Source organism: Schistocerca cancellata, chromosome 8 (assembly GCF_023864275.1).
Source record: "Schistocerca cancellata isolate TAMUIC-IGC-003103 chromosome 8, iqSchCanc2.1, whole genome shotgun sequence".
NCBI classification, from domain to species: Eukaryota; Metazoa; Arthropoda; class Insecta; order Orthoptera; family Acrididae; genus Schistocerca; species Schistocerca cancellata.
Window position 1 is genome coordinate 582,569,398 of NC_064633.1, and position 25,136 is coordinate 582,594,533.

The 25,136-nt window shown below is 41.2% G+C and overlaps 1 protein-coding gene across 3 annotated transcripts in view; it reads right to left on the bottom strand.

The window, feature by feature from the left end:
• The window catches only part of LOC126095217 (serine/threonine-protein kinase ULK3), a 122,227-nt gene that overhangs the window by 6,107 nt on the left and 90,984 nt on the right, over positions 1–25,136 (bottom strand). For 2 of the 3 annotated variants that reach the window (XM_049909955.1, XM_049909956.1), the window contains exons 8-9: positions 22,947–23,034; positions 3,884–5,275 (exon numbers count right to left, since the gene is read on the bottom strand). In XM_049909955.1, the coding sequence (XP_049765912.1) occupies positions 5,256–5,275; positions 22,947–23,034 (108 nt within the window). In that variant the 3' untranslated portion in view covers positions 3,884–5,255. Of the gene's footprint in view, positions 1–3,883; positions 5,276–22,946; positions 23,035–25,136 lie in introns of those variants that run through there. The other variant, XR_007521930.1, reaches the window with a different exon arrangement.

Here is a 25,136-nt window from a genome sequence, read left to right on the forward strand (position 1 = left end):
GCTGCGAGGCGCGACTGGTGATAATCGCTCAGCAGCGTCGATATTTATTGTGCCAAGACCAGGCAATATGCGTGTGCAGGGAAGATGCTCGTAGTTGGAGGGAAGTGGTGCTTCTGGGAGCCGCGGAAAAGCCATCCGCGCGTGCACTATGGGCAAGGACTGTTCTGCTGAATGCTCCTGCGGTTAGAGGCGGAATTAAATGTCAGTAGTGTGTGGTGTTACGTGATTAATCGGAAGTTCTTAATTTCCCTGCTTTGATTGAATGGAAGCCAGTGCTGGATTCCAGGCGGCGCTTAGTTGAAAACCTGCTTCCCTGTTGATAAGATTGTCCGCCTTATGGATAGTATGGCGTCCTTAACAACACAGTCTCAGAAAGATGACATTGGGGATAAAATTTCTGTCTGTTCGTAAAGCATACAATATCCTGTGTCCAGGCAGTGCTCCACTACCACTGATTCATCAGGTTGCTCCACGTGTATGATGCAATGTTCTTGCACGGTTCGGCATGTCTGTCCAATATAAGATTTTCCACATTGGCATGGGATTTTACATGTGCCACATTTCCTAAGGCCAAGATCGTGTTTGACCGAGCACAGTAAATTCATCAATTTATCTGGTGGCCAAAAACACACTTGATGTCATGCTTATTGATGAGCATTTCCATTCTCTAAGACATGCTGCAAAGATAAGGCAAGAATGCTGTTGCAGTGGGTGCCTCCGCATCTTCATTTACATCCCTGCTTAGAGTGTGCTTAGAATGGAATGCATCTGCCTATCAAAATAGCCATTCTGTTGGAATACCGTTCACAGGCATTGTAATTCATCTGGTAGACCGTCGGCATCTGAGACTACATGTGCTCTATGCACCAAAGAGCATAGGCCACTGCTGTGTTGCGCAGGATAACGACAGCTTGTGGCCTGCAAATATAGCTCCATATGAGTTGATCTGCAATAGACACTGTGTCCCAGTGTACCATCAGCTTTTCTTTTGACTATGACGCCCAGGAATGGTACGGTGCCATCCTTTTCCACTTCCATCGTGAACTGTACATTGGGATGGAGCGAGTTCAGATGCCAGAGAAACACATGTAATATCTCTATTCTGTGGCCACATCACAAAAGTATCATCTACATACTGCCAGAAACAGGAAGGATTGAGACTTGCCGACTGCAGTGCTTTTTGCTCGAAGTCTTCCATAAAATAGTTGGCCACAATGGGACACTCACATGACGGCACCATCCACTTGTTCAAAATACTGGGCACTGAATAAGAAATAAGTTGAGGTAAGCACATGTTCAAATAATGCCATGATGACATTGGCTGCTGATAAGCTCTAATGAGTCCTGCAGAGGTACTTTCATAAACAAAGATAAAAAGTCAAAACTTAACCAAAATATCTGACGCTTGTAGCTTAAGGTCTTCAGGCGTCCTATGAATTCTGGATATGGTTGATCACACTTGCCCCATGAGAGAGTTCCCAACAGTGTAGTAAGATGTTTGGTCAGAAAGTAAGTAGGAGCTCCAATGTCACTCACTATTGGGCAAAGAGGAGTCCCATCCTTATGTATCTTATCTTACGTAGGCCGTACAGTCTTGGAGGAACTGCAGCCTGTTGACGTAGGCTTTTATCCTCAGGGTCATCTATCTGGGACTGTGTTGTTAAGGAGGCCATAAATACATATTCATAAGGCGGACAGTCTTGTCAACAGGGATGCAGGTTTTCATCTAAGTTCCACCTGGAATCCAGCAAAGGCTGCCATTAAATCAAAACAGGGAAAATAAGAACTCCCGATTCATTACATGGTGCAATGCGCTACTGAGATTTAGGTCAGCCTTTAACCGCAGGAGTGTCCAGAAGCACAGTCATTGCCCATAGCGCATGTGCGTATGGCCTTTCCGCGGTGCCTGGAAGGGGGCATCAGGAGCACCGCTTTCCTCCAACTATGAGTGTCTTCCCACACACACGTGTTGTTGCCTGCTCCTGGCATGATAAATTTAGATTCTGCCGCGTGATTATCATCAGTCGCACCTTGCAGCAGTGACGGCAGCATGTCATCGAGCAGTTTCATCGATGATGTATAATGTGATTTACACAATATGATCTGGCAGCAAACCCAAGAAGCGTATTTGCAACAGATCTGTTGGGAAAGCGTGAAAAGTCACATTACTAATTGTCATCTTTTGCTAACAGAACTTCCGATCCTTGACACAGGATAATCTGTAGAAAGAGTGGTGAATGAAGAATGTTTTTTAGTTTCCTTTGAACTGGCCGGGTTTCCCAATTTCCTCATGGATGGGAGTTTGTTGAATATCATCTTCACACAAGAGTGCATAACAGTACTACAAACCTTAGTTAGGCAAAGTAGACATCAAAATAATTACATGTTATAGTTTGTGTATATCACAGCTCAGCAGAGACTATTATTGTCAGCAACAAAAACTACTACGGAGCATTTTTTTAGCAAATGAGTAAGAATTCCAACATCATTAGAAAGGCTTCAGCAAGGTGTAAAATATTTTTACTTCTCACTGCTGCTGAATACTTTGGGTATGTTGCATAAGACAACAAAGGGTGAACACATGTTTATTACTGTAAGCCAGCACTTTTGTTTTTGATTAACACAAAGAGGCTGCAAGACTGAAGTTGGATGACACAGAGTTATTGTTATGACATTTTGGCTGACAGTAGGGAGCCATCTTCAGCTGAAGCATTAAAACTGGAAATGGCTGGTGCATGCCACTAAGTTAATGCAAAAAACTGACTTGGCAGTACATGCACCTAGCTCTTGCTACAAGACCACCCTCTATTGAGTGTAGACCTATACATATTGGTATTATTGCACGTACGCCATCTATTGAATTATGGGTCACAGTTCATCAAATTGATAAAATTAATTGTTACTGCACATGGCAGTAGGTGTCAAATCAGCATTTTTAAGGATGCATTTGTGCGCCTTAGCTCGACTAATATTCAACACAGGAAATCGAGCAAGCAGTTATTAACATGTGCCACAGTCTGAAGTTTTGTATAAACCATGTAAGGATATGAAACACAATGATTACATTGGTCTATTTGTGGGTAAAGCAGCTGGTAGTCTTCGCTTTATTGATAGAATGCTGGGGGAAGTGCAATCAGACTACAAAGGAGATTGCATACAGATCGTGTGACTAATCCTAGAATATTGTTCAAGTATGTGGGACCCATCCAAATAGGACTTACAGGGGATATATACAGAAAAAGGTAGCATGAATGGTCACAGGTTTGTTTGATCTGTGGGAGAGTGTCATAGAGATACTGGAGGAAGTGGGCTGTTTGAAGATAGATGTAAACCATCCTGAGAAGTTCTATTAACAAAGTTTCAAGAACTGGCTTTAAATGATGACTCTAGGAATATACTACAAAACCCTGCATATCGCTCACGTAGGGATTGTGAGGATAAGTTTAGAATAATTACTGCATGCACAGAGGCATTCGATCATTCTTCCTGCACTCCATAAGTGAACAGAAAGGAAAGAAACCCTAATAATTGGTACAATGGGATGTATCCTCTGCCATGCGCCTCATGGTGGTTTGCAAGGTATAGATGTAGATATGCAGTTATAATCTCCAGTTATATCATCTCATCATGAAAGCTGTCATGCGAAATATGAAGGCAAGAAGTCAACACTATTTGGCTTCAATCCCAAAATCTAATGGAATTCTTATTACTTATGAACTGGATGCCAGGAGGGAGAATTACACGGTGTGTTTTGTTTAGTGTACAATGGATGATCAGAAGTTAAGAAAGAAGTGCTCATTGGTTGTGGTGAATGTATAGGAAATTATTCAGTTATTAGATCAATAATTGATTTCATTGCCATTTACTGTGACACAGCTGTAACTCCATTAACAGATTCTTTTTATTTTTCTCTGTGTCTCATATTACAAAGCATGTCTGTAAAGTAAGTAAACATTTTTTTTCATACCAAAACTTGCTACATACAGTTTTCTGCCTTGTCATTGTCAAAAGCGCCTTCCTCCAAAATCACACTTCAAGTTCAAAAACAAGTGGTAGTTAGGTGTGAGATTGGGACTGTACGATGGGTGATCGAATGAAGCAATGCTGAAGTTTTCTCAATGTTTACAGTATCGTATCGCATTGACAGTTTCACATCTTGAGAAGGAATTCAACAAGCAGAATGCCCTGTCTGTCACATCACTGTGCACAATTTTTTTGTGCTGACAATGTTTTGAATTTTTGTGTTTTGTAGTGTCATGACTGCCTCCACTCTGTTGTCTGTCTTTTTGATTCTAGAGCGACATTAAAACCCAAGTTTCATCACCGGTCACAATTATGTTTCAGAATTCGTCTCCCTCATCATTGTATCAGGTACTAAATTTCAAAGCACTGCCAAGTCACTTCATTTAGTGGACATCTGTAAGCATTCTCGAAAACCAACAGTACACAATTTGTGACAATCTCAAGCAAAACGATTTTTGAAATTTTAGGAAACTAATCACAAAGCATTCTTATTGTGAATAGTCTTATTTTCATGAATTTTTTTCATTCACTTTCTCAACCAAACCATCACTGATAACAGGAGGCTGTCCACACTGAGCTTAGTCGTGAGCACTGGTTCGTCCAACATTGAATCATTTCCCAGTTTCTCACCATTCCATCAGTCATTACATTTTCACCATAAGTGTCTACAAGCTGATGATAAATTTCAGCTAGCTTAACATTCTTTTTGTTCAAAAACCATATTACAGAATGCACTTCACAGTTTGTGACCTCAGAGACTGTCTTTAAACATTTTGAATGGTCTCTAACAAATGTAAATACAACACAATCCAGTTGTAATGATGCCAGTGGAAATACAATGAACCTGAGAGATACATGGAACTGCAACACTAGTGCTGCAGGGCAGTAGAAGGAAATGGCACTTGCTTGCCGGACACACCTCATAGTAATTTCTATAATATTTCAAATTCTTCATGAAACACACACAATCTGTTACCATTTATAAATAAAACTTTTAGTATTTATTAGTTTTGTATCTTGCAACACAGTGTAGGTAGAAGGAACAATACAGTTCAGCAAACTTCACTTGATAAGTATAAAAGAAACACTGCTTACAAAGAAAATTGTTGTCATCCCCAAAGAATTACCATCAGTGACAATTCTGAAAGCTTTATAAAGTGTCCTACTTTGTGGTATCAACAGAATGCTGGATGTAACTAGATAACACTCCATCGGTTCTCATCAAATGAACTTCATTGTATACTACAGGCTTCTGCAATGACAGAAAAGAAACAGATAAGACCACACAAAACAAATTATTAAAAAATCCTAATTTATCATATTCTTATTATCTTGGACATTAAAGAAATAAAACCCCATTGCAATATATAATATACTTCTTGGCATGTGGTTCATGTAATGAAACTAAGTGAAAAGCTGTTTTTATTGTGCCATACAAATTTCACTTTTTATTTGTGAAGTATCTTCAATTGTGATTTGCGATCTCATTAGTGTATATGTGCCATTCTGGAGTTTTACTTTGATAGTTTGCGTGCTCAGAATGTTTGGAAACCATCTTAGCACAACTGCAGGAAGATCACAAATTGCCACTGGAGATGCTTCACAAATAAAAGGTAGCAAAACACACATGGCACAATAAAAAACAGCTTTTCATGTAGTTGCATTAGATAAATCACATCCTAAGGAGATAGAAGCAACTAAGTATCATTGGAAAACATAAAAATATGATGATAACAAAATTGTACTTCACTTACTTGCTGAAATTTCTCCGAAAAATACAATAAAAATGTCAGTGTCACTGTCCAAAGTTAAAACACAAAGCACCACCACATTGTATCATGGATGATGACGAGTGCTTTGTGCGGCGCTCAACTGTGCACTTATCAGCACCCCTACAAATTCCCAAGCTTTGCTCAAATGATGAGGGCAACACAAACACCCAGTCATCTCAAGGCAGGTGAAAATCCCTGACCCCACCGGGAATCGAACCTGAGACCCCGTGCTCGGGAAGCGAGAAAGCGACCGTGAGATCACGAGCTGCAGTTGTGTCGTGGAGTGTGGATTAGTAACATCCTTACAGTTTCCAGGAATGGAGACATAAAACTCAGTAGATACTTTGTTGCTTTTCAAGAGTAGTAGGCTGCCTCTACTGGCACTATGTTTCAAATCGTATCTTCCTTTCAGTTTGTACTAATCCATTACAACAGTATACTGCATAAGCACTCGTCACAACCATTGACACAATAGAGATGCACACTTAACACTACATGATAGAACTGAGAAAGGTACCAGGAAAACACTTCATCTAGAACTGCAATGTGAAATATTTGCATTGTCTCCACACCTTACTGGTGTACAACAAGACTGGAGGTAACTTTTATTAGTGAACTGTGATTACATTCCAACTTGAGAGTCATGGTGAATGTCTCAAACTTACTTTATAATTAACAAAAGACATTCTTTGTTAATGTGAAATCTACTTTTATCTTTCAGAATAAATTTTCACTCTGCAGCAGTGTGTGCAGTGACTGGAAACTTCCTGGCAGATTAAAACTGTGTGCCACACAGTGTGTCTTTCATGAACACATGCTCTGCTGACAGCTATCCAGGAACGACCCACCCTCACAGTTTTACTTCTGCCATTACATCTTTCTGCCTTCCTTGTATCTTCCAAGGCTCTTCTTTTCTCAGCTCTTTTAGCAGGCTCCATTCCATTAAGTATCTACAGGGTGTTTCAAAAATGACCGGTATATTTGAAACGGTAATAAAAACTAAACGAGCAGCGATAGAAATACACTGTTTGTCGGAATATGCTTGGGACAACAGTACATTTTCAGGCAGACAAACTTTCGAAATTACAGTAGTTACAATTGTCAACAACAGATGGCGCTGCGGTCTGGAAAACTCTATAGTACGATATTTTCCACATATCCACCATGCTTAGCAATAATATGGCGTAGTCTCTGAATGAAATTACCCGAAACCTTTGACAACGTGTCTGGCGGAATGGCTTCACATGCAGATGAGATATACTGCTTCAGCTGTTCAATTGTTTCTGGATTCTGGCGGTACACCTGGTCTTTCAAGTGTCCCCACAGAAAGAAGTCACAGGGGTTCATGTCTGGCGAATAGGGAGGCCAATCCACGCCGCCTCCTTTATGTTTCGGATAGCCCAAAGCAATCACACGATCATCGAAATATTCATTCAGGAAATTAAAGACGTCGGCCGTGCGATGTGGCCGGGCACCATCTTGCATAAACCACGAGGTGTTCGCAGTGTCGTCTAAGGCAGTTTGTACCACCACAAATTCACGAAGAATGTCCAGATAGCGTGATGCAGTAATCATTTCGGATCTGAAAAATGGGCCAATGATTCCTTGGGAAGAAATGGCGGCCCAGACCAGTACTTTTTGAGGATGCAGGGACGATGGGACTGCAACATGGGGCTTTTCAGTTCCCCATATGCGCCAGTTCTGTTTATTGATGAGGCCGTCCAGGTAAAAATAAGCTTCGTCGGTAAACCAAATGCTGCCCACATGCATATCGCCGTCATCAATCCTGTGCACTATATCGTTAGCGAATGTCTCTCGTGCAGCAACGGTAGCGGCGCAGAGGGGTTGCCGCGTTTGAATTTTGTATGGATAGAGGTGTAAACTGTGGCGCATGAGACAATATGTGGACATTGGTGTCATTTGGACCGCAGCTGCAACATGGCGAACGGAAACCCGAGGCCGCTGTCGGATCACCTGCTGCACTAGCTGTGCGTTGCCCTTTGTGGTTGCCGTACGCGGTCGCCCTACCTTTCCAGCACGTTCGTCCGTCACGTTCCCAGTCGTTTATCCGTCACGTTCCCAGTCCGTTGAAATTTTTCAAACAGATCCTTTATTGTATCGCTTTTCGGTCCTTTGGTTACATTAAACCTCCGTTGAAAACTTCGTCTTGTTGCAGCAACACTGTGTTCTAGGCGGTGGAATTCCAACACCAGAAAAATCCTCTGTTCTAAGGAATAAACCATGTTGTCTACAGCACACTTGCACGTTGTGAACAGCACATGCTTACAGCAGAAAGACGACGTACAGAATGGCGCACCCACAGACTGCGTTGTCTTCTATATCTTTCACATCACTTGCAGCGCCATCTGTTGTTGAAAATTGTAACTACTGTAATTTCGAAAGTTTGTCCGCCTGAAAATGTACTGTTGTCCCAAGCATATTGCAACAAACGGTGTATTTCTATCGCTGCTCGTTTAGTTTTTATTGCCGTTTCAAATATACCGGTCATTTTTGAAACACCCTGTACAATAGAAGGCTGCAAGAGCTAAAACTTCACGTAATTCTTGCATTTTTCAGTCTTAAACTGTTTCCTCCTCTCTCACATCTTCCAATTTTCACTATTTTTGCCAGAGTGGTAACAGGTAATCAGTCAGTGCAGTTCCTGACTAAAGCTCATGTGACCACAAAATTCCCACACAAAATTTACCCCTTGAAGACAGTATGTATTTTGCACAATTAATAATTACTTGCTCCCCCCTTTGTTTTATATGTTAAGAATTCTTCAAAAATGGTGTTTGTCAGTTAAGCCTTTTTGCATAAGTAAATGAAAATTACAATCTTCCTTCTTCATAAATCTCAAGGCTTGTTTTCAGATGAAAGCTATTCTCCACAGAGGACCATCTGTTTCTGAAAACATTTTCAATCTCAAGTCAATGCTAGTCCTGTACCCAACCAGTAAGCATTGGTGACGAAACAGAAATCACAAAAATAATGGTGGGGTTGGCTACCAATGCCTTCACGCAACGTGTTCCGAAATGGCAAGTGAGTATCCACACTATGTGGACATGGGAGTAGCGAGAGGAGGGCCACAGTGAATGTTCAAACTCCCTCAGCCGAAATATTGACAAAACTAAAAATGTGTGTGTGGAAGGAGGGGGGAGGGACATGATCTTCAAATCAATTGCAGTGTAAACATTATTTCGAAATTACCGCATTTTTAAACTGCAGTTATTGCCAGTGTGGGTGATGAGCTAGCATTGGCCACAATGTTGGCACCATTGTGTGCACAGAGCCTCAAAGGAACTTTGTTTGTCTGGAGTCCTGGAAAGTCCAGGTATCACTATCCCTCCATGAGAATGCCCCAATTGCTACAGTTGCCGAGGGCTAGTGTGCGCAATATGATATCTATTCTAGGCAGTATAATTATAGTAGGAAAGTCCTGCTGGAATGTAAATACTTTAGAAGTAAGTATTTATATGATAATCTGTGTTTGATTGTATAAATTTAAATAATACGTGCAATATTTCAGAAGTGATCAATTTGACACAAAATTGTACAAGAGAAAAGTTGTATCAAAGCAAATTTTCAAAAAGTCTTGGCAAATATTGCCATGTATCAATTTAATAAAAATCATATCCATCTACTGCAAAAATTAAGGACTGAAGTAACTTTCACGTGATAAGTCCCAGCCAAGTAACCTAACTTGATGAGGAACCATACCTAAAAGAATTGCTGTAGTATAGTATGTAAGGTAACTGAAAGAAATATGCTATGAGATGAACAGATATGACTCTTTATTCAAAGAGAATAAATACTTTGAAGTCACTGTGATTCCCTGGATGTAAAAAAGGGTGGGATGTGGTTCCTAATAGCGTGTGTGACATCACGGACAACAGTGCATCCCCTGCATGTACTCCCATGCTGGCGACAAGGTTGGTAGAGGAGTTTTTGTGGTAGGATGTTCCATTCCTTCACCAGCGTGGTTGACTACTGCTGGCTGGTTGTTGGTGCATGTGGACCTTCTGCAATATGTCTCTCCAATGCATTTTGCGAGTGGTTGAAGGGAATTAAGTGAGGAATGGAGAGGTCAGTCCATTTGTCTCATTCCAAAAGCTCATCTGCTCATTCTATTTGGAGTAATCGTGCATTATCATCCATAAAAAGGAAGTCAGTGCCAAATGCACCCCTGAAATGACACTCATGGGGAAGGAATACAGTGTTGCAATAACACTGACCCAGTGACCGTATCGTGCAAAGATTTGGAGGTCAGAAAACCCACACAACATTACGCATCTCTCCACCATAACACCCGGAACCATCAAAACTATCATGTTCGGCAATGCCGAACGTACCCTCATAAGGCGAGTGGTGAGAACATGTAATAAGCTCAGGGACATTATTGAACATGATCATTTTAGTGGTCCAGGTGTTATGTTGTGGGGTGGCATAATGTTGCAGGGGCTTTCTGATCTCCAAATCTTGGAATGCTTTAGAATTTGTTGAACATGAACTAGATAAAAGAATTGTCTTGAGAGATGCCTACTGCTTTTTCCGTACCGAATACTTCTAAATTGTCTGATATCATTGTAGCGTTAATTCAAAAAGTGATAGCAGACATACAAGATCTCTTGATCCATATTTTTTGTATATCATTTTCTCAAGAGCTAGTTGTGTATTAGAAACAAAGGACCTCAGTCTTACAGCTGAAATAACAGAATGTGGAAGACCATTGACTGTCATCTTTAGCTTTGGACAAATGATAATTCTATGAAGTAATTTCAGTGACTCCGGATGTCATTTTCAGCTTAAATTCGTGATCTAATGTTCTTCAGGATTATGGCATCAGTTTCAACCATTCAGATGAGTTCCTGTTGTTGGCCTCTGTGTCTGGCCTCACTCTATGGAATCGCCAGTCAATAACATTTTAATGCTCTACAACTTTTCTCTCATAAATTTTTTCATAAAATTAACCAGTTCTCAGATAGTGCATGTTTTATGGAGATGAAACTCTTTTATTGACAGGTGAAAAACTAGCATTTTCTGATGTAGCATTGAAGGCAAGGAAATAACAATGTTTAATGTAAGCACATTATAGACATACTCACATTCAAATGTGGTGCTTATTTGTAGTAATGAGTATAAAGTTAAATTAATTCTGTCCAAACACAATTATTCAGTAGATCACTAAGGCTGGAGAGACTTGTCAGAATACAAATGACATAACGACTTCAGACTTCTACCGGCAAGTACTGATAATGAAAAAGAGGAGGCACTGCCAAGAAAAGTTGATAAACTTCATACAGTAGCCCAGTTATTGCCAACTTGAGTTATCTAAAATAATTAAAGCATGCTTTATTTCATTTCATATTCATTTTTATTAATAAGTACTACAATGATGAACGTAAGCGTTCCTATTCTGCACTTTCACAAAACCTTATAATTTTTTTTATGTGTTTTCCGTCCCCTCCGGAGATCCGAATGGGGGATTATTTTACCACCGGATACTGAATGAACATGAGAGGAAGCCATTTTTGTGAATAAAATGGAGACTGCATTATGCAGGGAAGAATCTGCCTTCCGCAGTTCTGGAGGCCGCCCGCTCCGGGTCAGATGCTGCCCTCGAAACCTAATAGCACCAGGGTTGGAAAAGAACAAGAGTTGGTCGAGGATGGCCAGTTACAGTCAGATGAATATGTATTGTACTACTCAGGAGGAGAAGAAAAGGAATGAATGGAGTAGGAATGGTTATGACAAAGGAATTGGCTAAATCTGTGGAACATGTGGACTATGCAAATGACTGGGTTATTGGTGTAAGGCTGAAAGGAGCACAAAAAGATTTACTGATTGTCCAAGCATATATGCCAACTTCAGAAAATGATCACCAAATTGTTGAGGAAATGTACAATGTAATAGAGAGAATAATGGACAAAAATAACAAATACTGCAAAATAGTAATGGGACACTGGAACGCCATTGTGGGAAAAAGGAAAGAGGGAAACATAGTAGACAGTCATGGTTTTGGAAAGAAATGATAGATGTGAATGACTAATTGATTTCTGCAGGGAAAGGCAGCTTATAGTGGCAAACACCTGGTTCAAGAACCACAAGAGGCGGCTCTATACTTGGAAATCACCATGGGATAAATACAGAAACCAAACTGAATTTATACTGGTAGAAGAAAGATACAGGAATGGAATCAAGAAGGTACACACATTACCAGGTGCAGATATTAAAAGCGACCAAAACTTACTTATGGCAGAAATAGAAATAGAATGAAAAAACTGAAGACGGTGACCTTGGTGAAGAAGTGAGATCTAGAGAAGATAAGATCCAACAAATTACAGAAATGCTGTCACTTGAGTTTCTAAACACATTACAAGACAAAAACCACCTGATGTCAACAAGTACTGGAATATGCTGAAACAAGGAATCATTAAAGCAGGACAGCAAAATATAGGACATGTAAAAGGGAAAAGGGCAAAAAACCATGGGTCACACAAGAAATGATTTACAAGATGGAGGAGAGAAGAAAATTCAAAAACAGGAACACTTAAGATGCAAGAAAGATGTACCTAAGATTAAATAATGAACTGCATGAAGAGAAACAGAGCAGGCTGGGAAAAAATGGCTAAAAGAGGAATGAGATGCAATAGCAGAACTGGACAGGAAGGGAAGATATGACTTACTATACAAAATTACTAAGCAAAATTATCCAGAAGTCAAAATGTTTGTATCTGTGCTGCAAAATTAATAAATCTAGTAACAAAATCAAAACTGCGTGGGAAGTGATAATGAGTGAGACTTGCGCAAATTGCCCCAGTAGGTCCCAAAACACTGTTCTCAATAATGAAGATAGACAGGTACGAAATCAAAATACTGTGGCAAAAATTTTCAATGAGCATTTTCTAAGTGTTGCTGAGAAAGCAGGACACAATGGCTCCTTAGAAGAAGCATTAAAAATTCTGAAAGGTCATTTCCCAAACTCCATAGAGCAGATAGGTATAGTCCCTATAACAGTACAGGAAGTAAGAAAAACCATTATTTCTTTAAAAGCAAAAATTTCAACTGGTGTTGACGACATCTCTAGCAAATTGCTAAAAGCCTGCTGCAATGAGTTCAGTGAAGTCGTAGCTCGTATATTCAATGCCTCTCTCAAACAAGGTATCTTCCCTGAAAGTATGAAATATGTTATTGCAAAGCCCCTCTACAAAAGAGGCAACGCCTCAGATGTTACAAACCATCAGCCTATATCTCTTTTGACTACATTTTCTAAAGTTCTCGAAAAGCTAATACACTCCTGGAAATTGAAATAAGAACACCGTGAATTCATTGTCCCAGGAAGGGGAAACTTTATTGACACATTCCTGGGGTCAGATACATCACATGATCACACTGACAGAACCACAGGCACATAGACACAGGCAACAGAGCATGCACCATGTCGGCACTAGTACAGTGTATATCCACCTTTCGCAGCAATGCAGGCTGCTATTTTCCCATGGAGACGATCGTAGAGATGCTGGATGTAGTCCTGTGGAACGGCTTGCCATGCCATTTCCACCTGGCGCCTCAGTTGGACTAGTGTTCGTGCTGGACGTGCAGACCGCGTGAGACGGCGCTTCATCCAGTCCCAAACATGCTCAATGGGGGACAGATCCGGAGATCTTGCTGGCCAGGGTAGTTGACTTACACCTTCTAGAGCACGTTGGGTGGCACGGGATACATGCGGACGTGCATTGTCCTGTTGGAACAGCAAGTTCCCTTGCCGGTCTAGGAATGGTAGAACGATGGGTTTGATGACGGTTTGGATGTACCGTGCACTATTCAGTGTCCCCTCGACGATCACCAGTGGTGTACGGCCAGTGTAGGAGATCGCTCCCCACACCATGATTCCGGGTGTTGGCCCTGTGTGCCTCGGTCGTATGCAGTCCTGATTGTGGCGCTCACCTGCACGGCGCCAAACACGCATACGACCATCATTGGCACCAAGGCAGAAGCGACTCTCATCGCTGAAGACGACACGTCTCCATTCGTCCCTCCATTCACGCCTGTCGCGACACCACTGGAGGCGGGCTGCACGATGTTGGGGCGTGAGCGGAAGACGGCCTAACGGTGTGCGGGACCGTAGCCCAGCTTCATGGAGACGGTTGCGAATGGTCCTCGCCGATACCCCAGGAGCAACAGTGTCCCTAATTTGCTGGGAAGTGGCGGTGCGGTCCCCTACGGCACTGCGTAGGATCCTACGGTCTTGGCGTGCATCCGTGCGTCGCTGCGGTCCGGGCGCAGGTCGACGGGCACGTGCACCTTCCGCCGACCACTGGCGACAACATCGATGTACTGTGGAGACCTCACACCCCACGTGTTGAGCAATTCGGCGGTACGTCCACCCGGCCTCCCGCATGCCCACTATACGCCCTCGCTCAAAGTCCGTCAACTGCACCTACGGTTCACGTCCACGCTGTCGCGGCATGCTACCAGTGTTAAAGACTGCGATGGAGCTCCGTATGCCACGGCAAACTGGCTGACACTGACGACGGCGGTGCACAAATGCTGCGCAGCTAGCGCCATTCGACGGCCAACACCGCGGTTCCTGGTGTGTCCGCTGTGCCGTGCGTGTGATCATTGCTTGTACAGCCCTCTCGCAGTGTCCGGAGCAAGTATGGTGGGTCTGACACACCGGTGTCAATGTGTTCTTTTTTCCATTTCCAGGAGTGTATATGCCAGAATAGTCAGTCACCTAGAAAAACATGCAATAATTAGTATAAACCAGTTTAGATTCAGAGAAGGTATCTCCACAACCGAAGCAATATTTTCGTTTACGAATAACATTTTGGAATACCTCAACAAAAAGACTGCCTGTGGGCATATTTTGCGATCTGTCTAAAGCCTATGACTGTGTTAGTCATAGAATACTGATAAAGAAAGCAGTGCTAGATGGTAACAATAGTCACGTAGGAGGGGTAGAGGCCGACTGGGGAACAGTAAAATATGGAGTTCCACAAGGTTCTGTCCTTGGTCCCCCTGCTATTCCTCATATATATCAATGACCTTCCATTGTCCTCAAGCAAAGCAAGCAATTTTACGATGTTTGCTGATGACACAGGTATTGCAATAGACAGTAAGATACCCTCTGATCTAGAATTAAATGCCAACCATTTACTTGAGGATGTTCTGAACTGGTTCTCAGTAAATTCTCTATCAATAAATCTCAGCAAAACTAATTATATTCATTTCCATCCTGGTGACGAAAGTCCACAGGAAATAAACATTATACATGAGAGCCAGCTGACAGAGAGAGCAGATTGTTTGAAATTCTTGGGCATATATATAGATAGCAGGCTTAACTGGGAACAGCACATCAACCAAACCCTGAAAAGGCTCAGCTCAGAGCAACAATTGCCATTCGGATAATCGCCAAAACTGGATACATCAGTGAGTGCAGGCTTTCTCGGTGAATTTCATATATGAAGTCTTCACAGGTTGTCAGCCGAGTAGCATCGTCATCTCGTAGCAACGTTTCGATGGAATACGTCTCCATCATCTTCAGGCAAAGTGTCGGGATATTGTCAGTCGCAGGCTGATATCTCTGCTGGACTGCTCTCCGCTTCCCGCCGCCGGCCAATCACATGCCTGCGGAATCGCCATATGCGCGTGGAGCAGCCGGTGGTGGGGTGGACACATGTGCAGGGTTCGTGTCCCAGTGTCCATCTCTGACTGCTCCTTCCATGTTCCTTGGTGGAACGGAATGTTCTTCTCTGATTTTCCTGATTGCAGGCTCCCAGGCTGTGCTGAGATGGTAGCCACTGTCGCGGTTGATTAAGTTGTCGTGTAAGCTTTGTACTTCATATTTTCTTTGTGTCCTTGAAATCGAAGGTGTGCTTCTTGTCAATACTATGTTCTGCCACAGCAAATTTGTTGGTCTGACCCAAGCGTACATGCCTGATGTGTTCATTGCGGCACTGTGAGATGCAACGCTGCGTCTGTCCTACATATTGCATCCCACATTCGCATCCGATCGCCGACATATGGTATTGCTAAGCATTTATCACAGATGCTAATACCTGTAGTGGGTTATGGCCCACACCATGTTAAAAACTCGGCTGAGTTTGTGAAGGTACTACAGGGCATGCGGCTGGAAAATGAAGACCTACTAGTCAGCTTCAATGTGACATCCTTATTCACACGAGTACCAATAGAAGACTCCCGGGCTTTACTCGAAGAACACTTTGAGGAGGATATCATCAAGCTTTTTCCCCATGTGCTAACCACCATCTATTTCAAATGTGGTGGGAAGTTCTGCGAACAGATAGATGGTGTAGCTATGGGCTCTCCTCTAGCACCAAGCACAGCCGACCTATACATGGAGCACTTCGAAAAGCTAGCACTGGACACTCCTAAACACAAGCCAAAAGGAGTAAGACAAGGATGGTGTCTATCACCTACCCTTTTCAACCTCTACTTGGAAAATATGATTGACCAACGCTCATTAGATGACAAAGGAGTACAAATTGGAGGAGGAAGAGTAGGGTGTTTGAGGTTTGCTGATGACATGGTCCTTCTAGCCACATGGGAAAAAGAATTGCAAGATTTAGTGGATACTATTGAAGATAATGGAAATAATTATGGAATGAAAATTAACACAAAGAAAACAAAAGAATTGGCACTAGGAGGAAATAAAAAAATAAAAATTATGCTGAATGGAGAAATATTAGAATAGGTGCGAAATTGTAAGTATCTTATAAGCAGGATAGACACTGACTGGAAGTGCAGCACAGAAATTAAAACAAGGGTAGCAATGGCAAAAGAGGCATTTTTATAAGAAAAGGAAAATTTTCTGGAGCAGTCTGGACAGAGAACCAAGGAAAAGACTCATAATATGTTTTGTATGGAGTGTTCTGTATGGTACTGACACATGGACTTTGAGAAAGAACAACAGAGAAAGGCTGAAGGCTTTTGAGATGTGGAGATGGCGGAGGATGGAAAGAATAAGTTGGATGGACAGAGTAAAAAATGAAGAGGTACTGAGAAGAGTGGGGGAGAAAAGACAGTTACTAGATGTAATAAAAAGAAGAAAAAGAAATTGGATTGGGCATATATTAAAAAAGAGCGATGGACTGATAGAAACAGTTTTAGAAGGTTATGTAGAAGGGAAAAACAAGCGAGGAAGGAAGAGATTTCAGTTACTGGATGACGTGATGGACGGTACAACATACAGCAGCCTTAAGAAGGAAGCAATGGTTCACAGAAAATGGAGAGGCAAGACAAAGGACCTGCTAATATAGCAGAAAACTGATGATGAGGAGGGTAGCGTAGTGCCTAATGCATTAGACTCACACGCGGAGACCTGGGTTCAGAGACAGAGATCCAGATTTGGGTTCTGCATAGTTTCCTAGTTTACTCTAGGCAAATGTCAGGATGGTTCCTTGAAAAGCCATACCAATTTGTTCCTCTCCAAGAATAATAGGAAAAAAACTGAGCAAAGACCTGTCGCTAATCATCAGACATAAAACAATGAATTTAACTTCCTGACTTCTACCCTATACCCCAGCAGATGATTGATGGGCCTACAACCATGAATGGGGGGGGGGGGCATCAGCTTTGAGCAAGATGGAAATTCTTTTCCATGTATTTCTCCTCTTTGTGACGATCATTGTGCTGCTTCCTCCACTCACTAACTCATTTTCATGCGGTCCAGACTTAAAAAGCACAAAATTGAGGGAAATTCTAAAAAACCCTAAAATATGAGCAAAACACATACATAATTAAAAATTGAAATCCTCTCCAGTACTTTGTATAAAATCTGTCTAAGTGAAGGAAGTTAAATGTACAATACAATCCAGAATGAGATTTTCACTCTGCAGCGGAGTGTGTGCTGATATGAAACTTCCTGGCAGATTAAAACTGTGTGCCAGACCGAGACTCAAACTTGGGACCTTTGCCTTTCGCGGGCAAGTGCTCTACCGACTGAGCTACCCAAGCATGACTCGCACCCCGTCCTCACAGCTTTACTTCCATCCCCCAGGCTGTGGCTAAGCCATGTCTCCGCAATCCTTTCTTCCAGGAGTGCTAGTCCTGCAAGGTTCGCAGGAGAGCTTCTGTTAACTTTGGAAGGTAGGAGACGAGGTACTGGCAGAAGTAAAGCTGTGAGGACGGGGTGCGAGTCGTGCTTGGGTAGCTCAGTCGGTAGAGCACTTGCCCGCGAAAGGCAAAGGTACCGAGTTCGAGTCTCGGTCCGGCACACAGTTTTAATCTGCCAGGAAGTTTCGTACAATACAATGTTTATACAGCAATTTGTGGTGCTGAATTTCAACAGTAATTAAAAAATCACAGCTGTGTAACAGCAAGTAAAAATTTATCAAAGAATTGAAATTGGTTTCTGGGTACAAGATGACTGAGCTGCTTTCTGACGTGCTGTGACTACAAATTATACTTTCAAAACACGCATTTTTGAGAGATCGCCCTTCGTGCTCACCAAGAAAAAAGCAAAAACTGATGAACATATTGAATTAAACCTAAAACATCACAGCAGGGCTCAGCAAATTTCTGTACACTACGTAAAACGTAAATTTGAAAGAAAGCTCAGGTGCTACAGTATCTCTTCATGCCCTCTATCACTGCTGCCAGTCTTTACGATCCACAATGTGTGATGTGTGTGGTGCAAAGTATGAGTAGTGTATGTAGTTGTTGCAACTGTAACACGTCTTTATAAAATGCGCTATCGCAAAACACCTTTTCTATTTCCGTGCGGCATCTCTGTCATAGCACATCATCAGGATGAAAAATATATTTTCAGCCCTTCACAAAATGCTTTCACCCCTATCTGCACTCCCATCGCTGAAGGGCCTCTACCCCTCTCCACACATCCAATAGATGAGCTCATTTTATGTGTGTTAGTATGGTGTGGTGGCTGTGCTGGCTATTTGGTGACTTAACAAGTCGCCAGCCGATAAGAGTTCACTAGCTGTAAACGGGTGACATTTCCTCACTTATGACCGAGCATATTCTTCAAGACTCAGGGTTTGAATTTGAAAGGTTGACGATTGATATTGTTGCTGAATACAATACATCGGAAATACATGCAAAAAGATGAAACTATGTTATAAGTGGTCCAAGTGAAGGTGGTGGCTGGGCCCCTTCGTCACATATTGGCTCAGTCTGGAACACATTGCTTTGACTGTCCTGTTTTTCCATTACCACTGCAACCTAGCAGTAGTTGTATCATAACTTGCGGTGAAGCTAAATGTTGCAAGTTGTGTTGGCAACACTGATTGTGGATTACATAAGCATTTCCTCTATCATGTTCCCTCTCACAATAGCCTAAAACATTCCCTTAATTCCACCACCACCCGTAGTGCGAACCATCTGTCTTTTGAGCCACTTACAACTTGTTCAGTCACATCAAATGTCAATATGAAGAAAACGGGACGAAGTCAAGCAAGATGTTGAGTAAGAACTTAGAATCAAGGTAAACTTTACTAGTAAGAAATGTAAAATCAGGGAACGGGTTTTTTACTGAGACTACAAATTTATTGTGTAGAATTGTGGGAAACATCAAATCTGAGAATGTAAAAGGTTCCATTGTATACTACTCGTTGGAAAAACATCTATGTGCAAATTTTCACTGCTATCTGCATTTTCTCCCATACTAAAACATATCTCCAGGGAGATTCAATCTACAAAATAATGTTACCAATTGATTTCTGCTTGATGATGAATGTTATAATTTATTAGCTAAATGACCCACAAGAACTTAAAGTTTTTCATAATCAAAGTCCAAGTTGGAATGTCAACAATTATGAAAAGAATAGATTGTTACACACTGTAAAGATGACACACTGAGTTGCAGGCAGGCACAATGAAAAGACTGTTACTCACTAAGCTTTCAGCCAAAGCCTTCTTCAGAAAAGAAAGGGTATTAAAATGTTCATTTGTTGAACCCCCTGGCTATGCCTATGCATGTGGATAACTGTGATTTTTACTTGTGCATTGTTGTGTTGTATTGTAATGAGGAGTATGGAAAGAAAGAAAGTGAACAGGTAAAACTCAATGCCAGCTCATAGCCTATCAAATAGTGTGAAGGGTATCACTCCCCCCCCCTCCCCCATCCCCACCCCTCCTCCACCACCAATGACAGGGTACATAACTTTAATCCATGACACCCTGTGGAGGAGTTGGGTTTTAACCAAGGACACTGCAAGGAAGAAAAATTAAGATGTAACATCTCAGTGACAAAAGAACATTGGAGTGAGATGTAATGATGAGAAACTTTACAACATTACCTCTCCTCCCTATGCCGACCAAGCATCAATAATGAAAATTTCTTCCACGATCACAATTTTCAGTGTCAGGCTCCCAAGCAATATCATCTGGTAACGATGGCAACATCAGCTATAGAGGTGGATTTATATAAAAAGAGATATGATTGTGAACTGTTTTAACTGTATGATTAATATATGTAATAACAAGAATGTATCGAATGAAAAGGTGATATCCTTCTGGTAAATAAAACACCATTATCACAGTAAGAAAAAGGTGTTTTGTTTATAAGAAATATCAATATAATTGCTGCAGAAAATAGCTACCCCACAAAGTTTGTTTTAAAATAGTTGGCCAGAAATGTGCAGTGCCCATAGTTATTATTTTGGAGTGCCATCTCTTCCTTTTCTTTGGGGAATGAAAGAGGAGGGGGGGAGGGGAGGTAGACAATGGTCGTGTTATAAGTCTTCTCTGAATGTTCCATAAAATTCTGCCTCCTTTATTTGGTCTTCTATAAAACTTATTAAAATGTTGTTTCTCTCTCTTCTGAATGCATGGTGGTTGTTGTTGTTCGAATACCTCCAGTGTTCCACGCTTTTAGCTACTTTTCATGATGAGTGACTTATGACTTAATGAATTTTTTTAGCACATATTCTTTTTCTTACATATGTAGTTGCCATGTGAATATGTTGTTCCTCCCTATTTTTTACTTGATGAAAATTTTGCTGTCCATTTATTCTGAGTTCTGATACAATTTTGCTAGTCATCATTGCAGACTGCATAAAATACATGTGTTATTAAGTCCTGATGGACTCTCAATTTTGTGCCCTTGAGAGGTTTTTGAAATGAATAAATAATTTTTTGTTTAAGTGTTTAAAAAGGCTAACTAATCTTCCCTCATATCTAACTACTATTTCATATGCTAAGTGTTCTATTAGCATCATTTTACATTTCTTTTCTTACTCTTTCTAGCACTGAGGTCTCCAACAGAAATTTGAACATTTCTTTGCAGGCTTATAAATATTTAGCTTGCAAGTATCTTGTAGAAGCTTTCTGCTCTCTTATTGCTCCTGTTGTTGCTTCATTGGTATAAGAGGACTGAAGTGTTTCATGAGCATGTGGTTTCTTATATTGTCCTATAATATGGAGAAACCACATACTCAAAAAAGTTATATACAATACATAACATACTTAAAGAAATATTTGTCTTCTGTAATACAGATACTGTCAGTGACAGGCAAATGCTCAAAACGAGTCTGATAAAATGAACTACCATCAAAAATCAGCTTATATCTGAGCATTCTATTTCAAATTTTATACTTAATTTTGTTCCAAATCTCACGTATAGTACCCAAGAGTCCACTCTTACACACACACACACACACACACACACACACACACACACACACACACACACCTACTTAAGTTATAATCTTCTTGCTCACAATATACAGGGATGTCAGGGAATGGTCTGATAAAACCTGTTACATTGAGAACTATTATGTTTATTGTATTGGGAATTACACAACTGGCAAGAACAAGTCACAGAGATCTTGACACAAGTGACATTGGTAGCACTGACTGGGTGTAGGCGAAACTTGATCTCTTGCCACACATCTGCATGCACCACCAGTGTGATAAATCCTACTGCTGCCTACTGCTGCTGTTATCCAGCCATGCAGATTTGCAACATTATTCATTTGCTCTTTCACAAACACTTTTAGAAGTAAGACCAATGCGCTCAGGTCCAGAAAATGTGTTGGCCATGACGTTCACTTCAAATGTGTTGGCCATGACGTTCACTTACTTCCCCAAATCCCTTGCTCAACTCACTTCCCCTAATCCCTTGATCCATAAATCTCGCTCAAAGTAAGGATTGTACAATGTTGACTAATGGGTATGGGCACAATTTTGTTAAAAAATTGTGTCCAGTGCTAACAGTGGACTGTAGTAATTCTTCAGTGTATTCAGGTAAGTGGCAATGGTCACTGTGGGTTCACGAATGAAGAATGGGTTATCCCACTCGCACATAACCATAGCGTGTAGGTTTCCAGGCCCCTCACTCTGTAGTTGTGTCTGTCTGCTCTTCCACAGACAGGAAGTGGGGCCTAACCTGGAAAGACTATCAACCAACAGGAGTCCAACAACAGCTTCACAAACTGTTTCTCATGAGGAAGACCATCTGGCCACATAGTGTGCAGCAGTAGCAGTTTTTGTACATAATCCTGCCCCCTTGGATTTTGGCCTGTTAAATGACATCATCTCGTGGATTGATATCCTAAGGCTACTAACAGATAACACCTTCATACAGCCAATGGCCATCTGCATAACCTGAGATTTTGGCATTTTCATTGATGTCACTCACTGCTACCCATCTGCTGAATTTTCTGGTTCCAGAGCAGCATACTGTTGTGAGGAGGAGCAGGAGGGGGTTGAACTCGGCTTTGCTCTTCCAGAAAAAAGCCACTGCGCACATGTGCCTGAGTGCATTTCAGCCAATCAAAAGATGCACTGTGCCCTCATTTTCACAAAAACATCCTTCACCCTGCTGCTCATAACTCAACTGCCATGAGCAGCTGTGACCCATGGGCATTGTATAAGCTGTGTGTCCAACCTACCACCTCACAAAACTTGCTTTCTCACACACAATGTGTTTTTCATGGTATAAGATGTTTAACTTTCATTTCTGTGCTGAAAGGTCTGTTCTGCTGCTACACACATGTGTAAAACTATGGATCTTTGATGTTCACACATATTTTACATTATAATTACATGGTAACCAAGACAGTTCACTGTGTCCTGTAACATTAAAATTCAATAACATATCATTACAGCTTATTAGCAGGTTTATCAAGAACAAACAGCAAATACCTTGAAGAGTGAAAAAGTACAAACCTTTAGAAAGTGCTGCTGTGTCATCGGTGATACTAATGAGATTTAAGAAAGACTTAATGTTTTCAGCTTGTGTTAACCACTGCTGCACCTGCAAAATTACCAAGACCAAATATCGCTATTAAGAGTAAGTATGAAAATACATTAATACTACCACAACAAAAAAATCTTCAGCATGTCTCTTACAGATCAGCATCAAACTATGAAGAGAACAGAATGGTTGGTTTACTAGCAGTTTTGGATACACAACATTTAAATCTAATATTGTCCAACTGGAATAATAAAAGAGAGCTGCCATGCTCATGTTACTGAACACATGCTTACATGAACATAGTGTGTAATCAGAGGATAAACTGCACACTTGATACTCTGTTCAGTGCAGACACACTCCAGTTTCTCCCCAGTTGTTTTCTTCGTATATTAGTTTACAAATGCAAGCAGTGCCCCTTCACTGCAAGTGTAAGAGCTATTTAAAATACATAAAGTAACTTTATCCTTGAAAATTAGTTCTGCGATGTAGTTATTGCTACCACTATACATAACCTTCCATGTAATGGGATACTGGAAAGTCATGGATCACACCCAAATGTTGTGTACCAGCAGTCTGGCCTCCATGAACAGCTTTGTGGTAATGCTGTGCCAGCCATTCTCTGGTAGTCTTGTTTCCGTCTTTTCTTTGGTGGACTTCTCAAGTGGGAGACTTCTGAGGAAAACAGCACATGGTATGTGGTTATCTCTATTCCTTCCATCTAATGGTTGTGACAACGCAAATTGCCATAGTTTTTAATAGTGCACCATAGGGAAAAAGGCACAAAATTCATCAGGGGATATAGTATACAGCTACTGATGTTGATTGAAAAAAGCACGTTATAAATATTCCATAATAGTCATTTTTATTGAGCGGTATAAACAAACAGCAGGCAAGAATAACATATTCAGTGCTCTAACATGAGAAAATTCTGAGAGTTGGTTAATACAAGGACTATAATTAAAATGATAATGAATCAAGCAGAATTTTCATAGTGATTTACCTTCCTGTCAACAGCAATATAATGAAAGGTGGGGCTGCATTTTATTTTTTGACATCTCAAACACTTCTTACACAAGAGTTGCAGTAACTTTTCTTTATAAATTGGTCCCCAATAAAAATACGTGAAAACGCTCACTTTCAGTTCATTGCAAACTCGCCCTATTGGAACATATGGCAGGTCTTTGTCGTTTCTATCACATCAAATGTAATAAGAGAGAAGATCAGATTACAAAAGAGAAACAATGTTTTATACATCTACAACTACATGACTGCTCTGCAATTCACATTTAAGTGCTTGGCAGAGGGTTCATCGAACCACAATCATACTATCTCTCTACCATTCCACTCCCGAACAGCGCACGGGAAAAACGAACACCTAAACCTTTCTGTTCGAGCTCTGATTTCTCTTATTTTATTTTGATCATTCCTACCTATGTAGGTTGGGCTCAACAAAATATTTTCGCATTCAGAAGAGAAAGTTGGTGACTGAAATTTCGTAAATAGATCTCACCGCGACGAAAAACGTCTTTGCTTTAATGACTTCCATCCCAATTCGCGTATCATATCTGCCACACTCTCCCCCATATTACGTGATAATACAAAACGAGCTGCCCTTTTTTGCACCCTTTCGATGTCCTCCGTCAATCCCACCTGGTAAGGATCCCACACTGCGCAGCAATATTCTAACAGAGGACGAACGAGTGTAGTGTACGCTGTCTCTTTAGTGAACTTGTTGCATCTTCTAAGTGTCCTGCCAATGAAACGCAACCTTCGGCTCGCCTTCCCCACAATATTATCTATGTGGTCTTTCCAACTGAAGTTGTTCGTAATTTTAACACCCAGGTACTTAGTTGAATTGACAGCCTTGAGAATTGTACTATTTATCGAGTAATCAAATTCCAACGGATTTCTTTTGGAACTCATGAGGATCACCTCACACTTTTCATTATTTAGCGTCAACTGCCACCTGCCACACCATACAGCAATCTTTTCTAAATCGCTTTGCAACTGATACTGGCCTTCGGATGACCTTACTAGATGGTAAATTACAGCATAATCTGCGAACAACCTAAGAGAACTGCTCAGATTGTCACCCAGGTCATTTATATAGACCAGGAACAGCAGAGGTCCCAGGACGCTTCCCTGCAGAACACCTGATATCA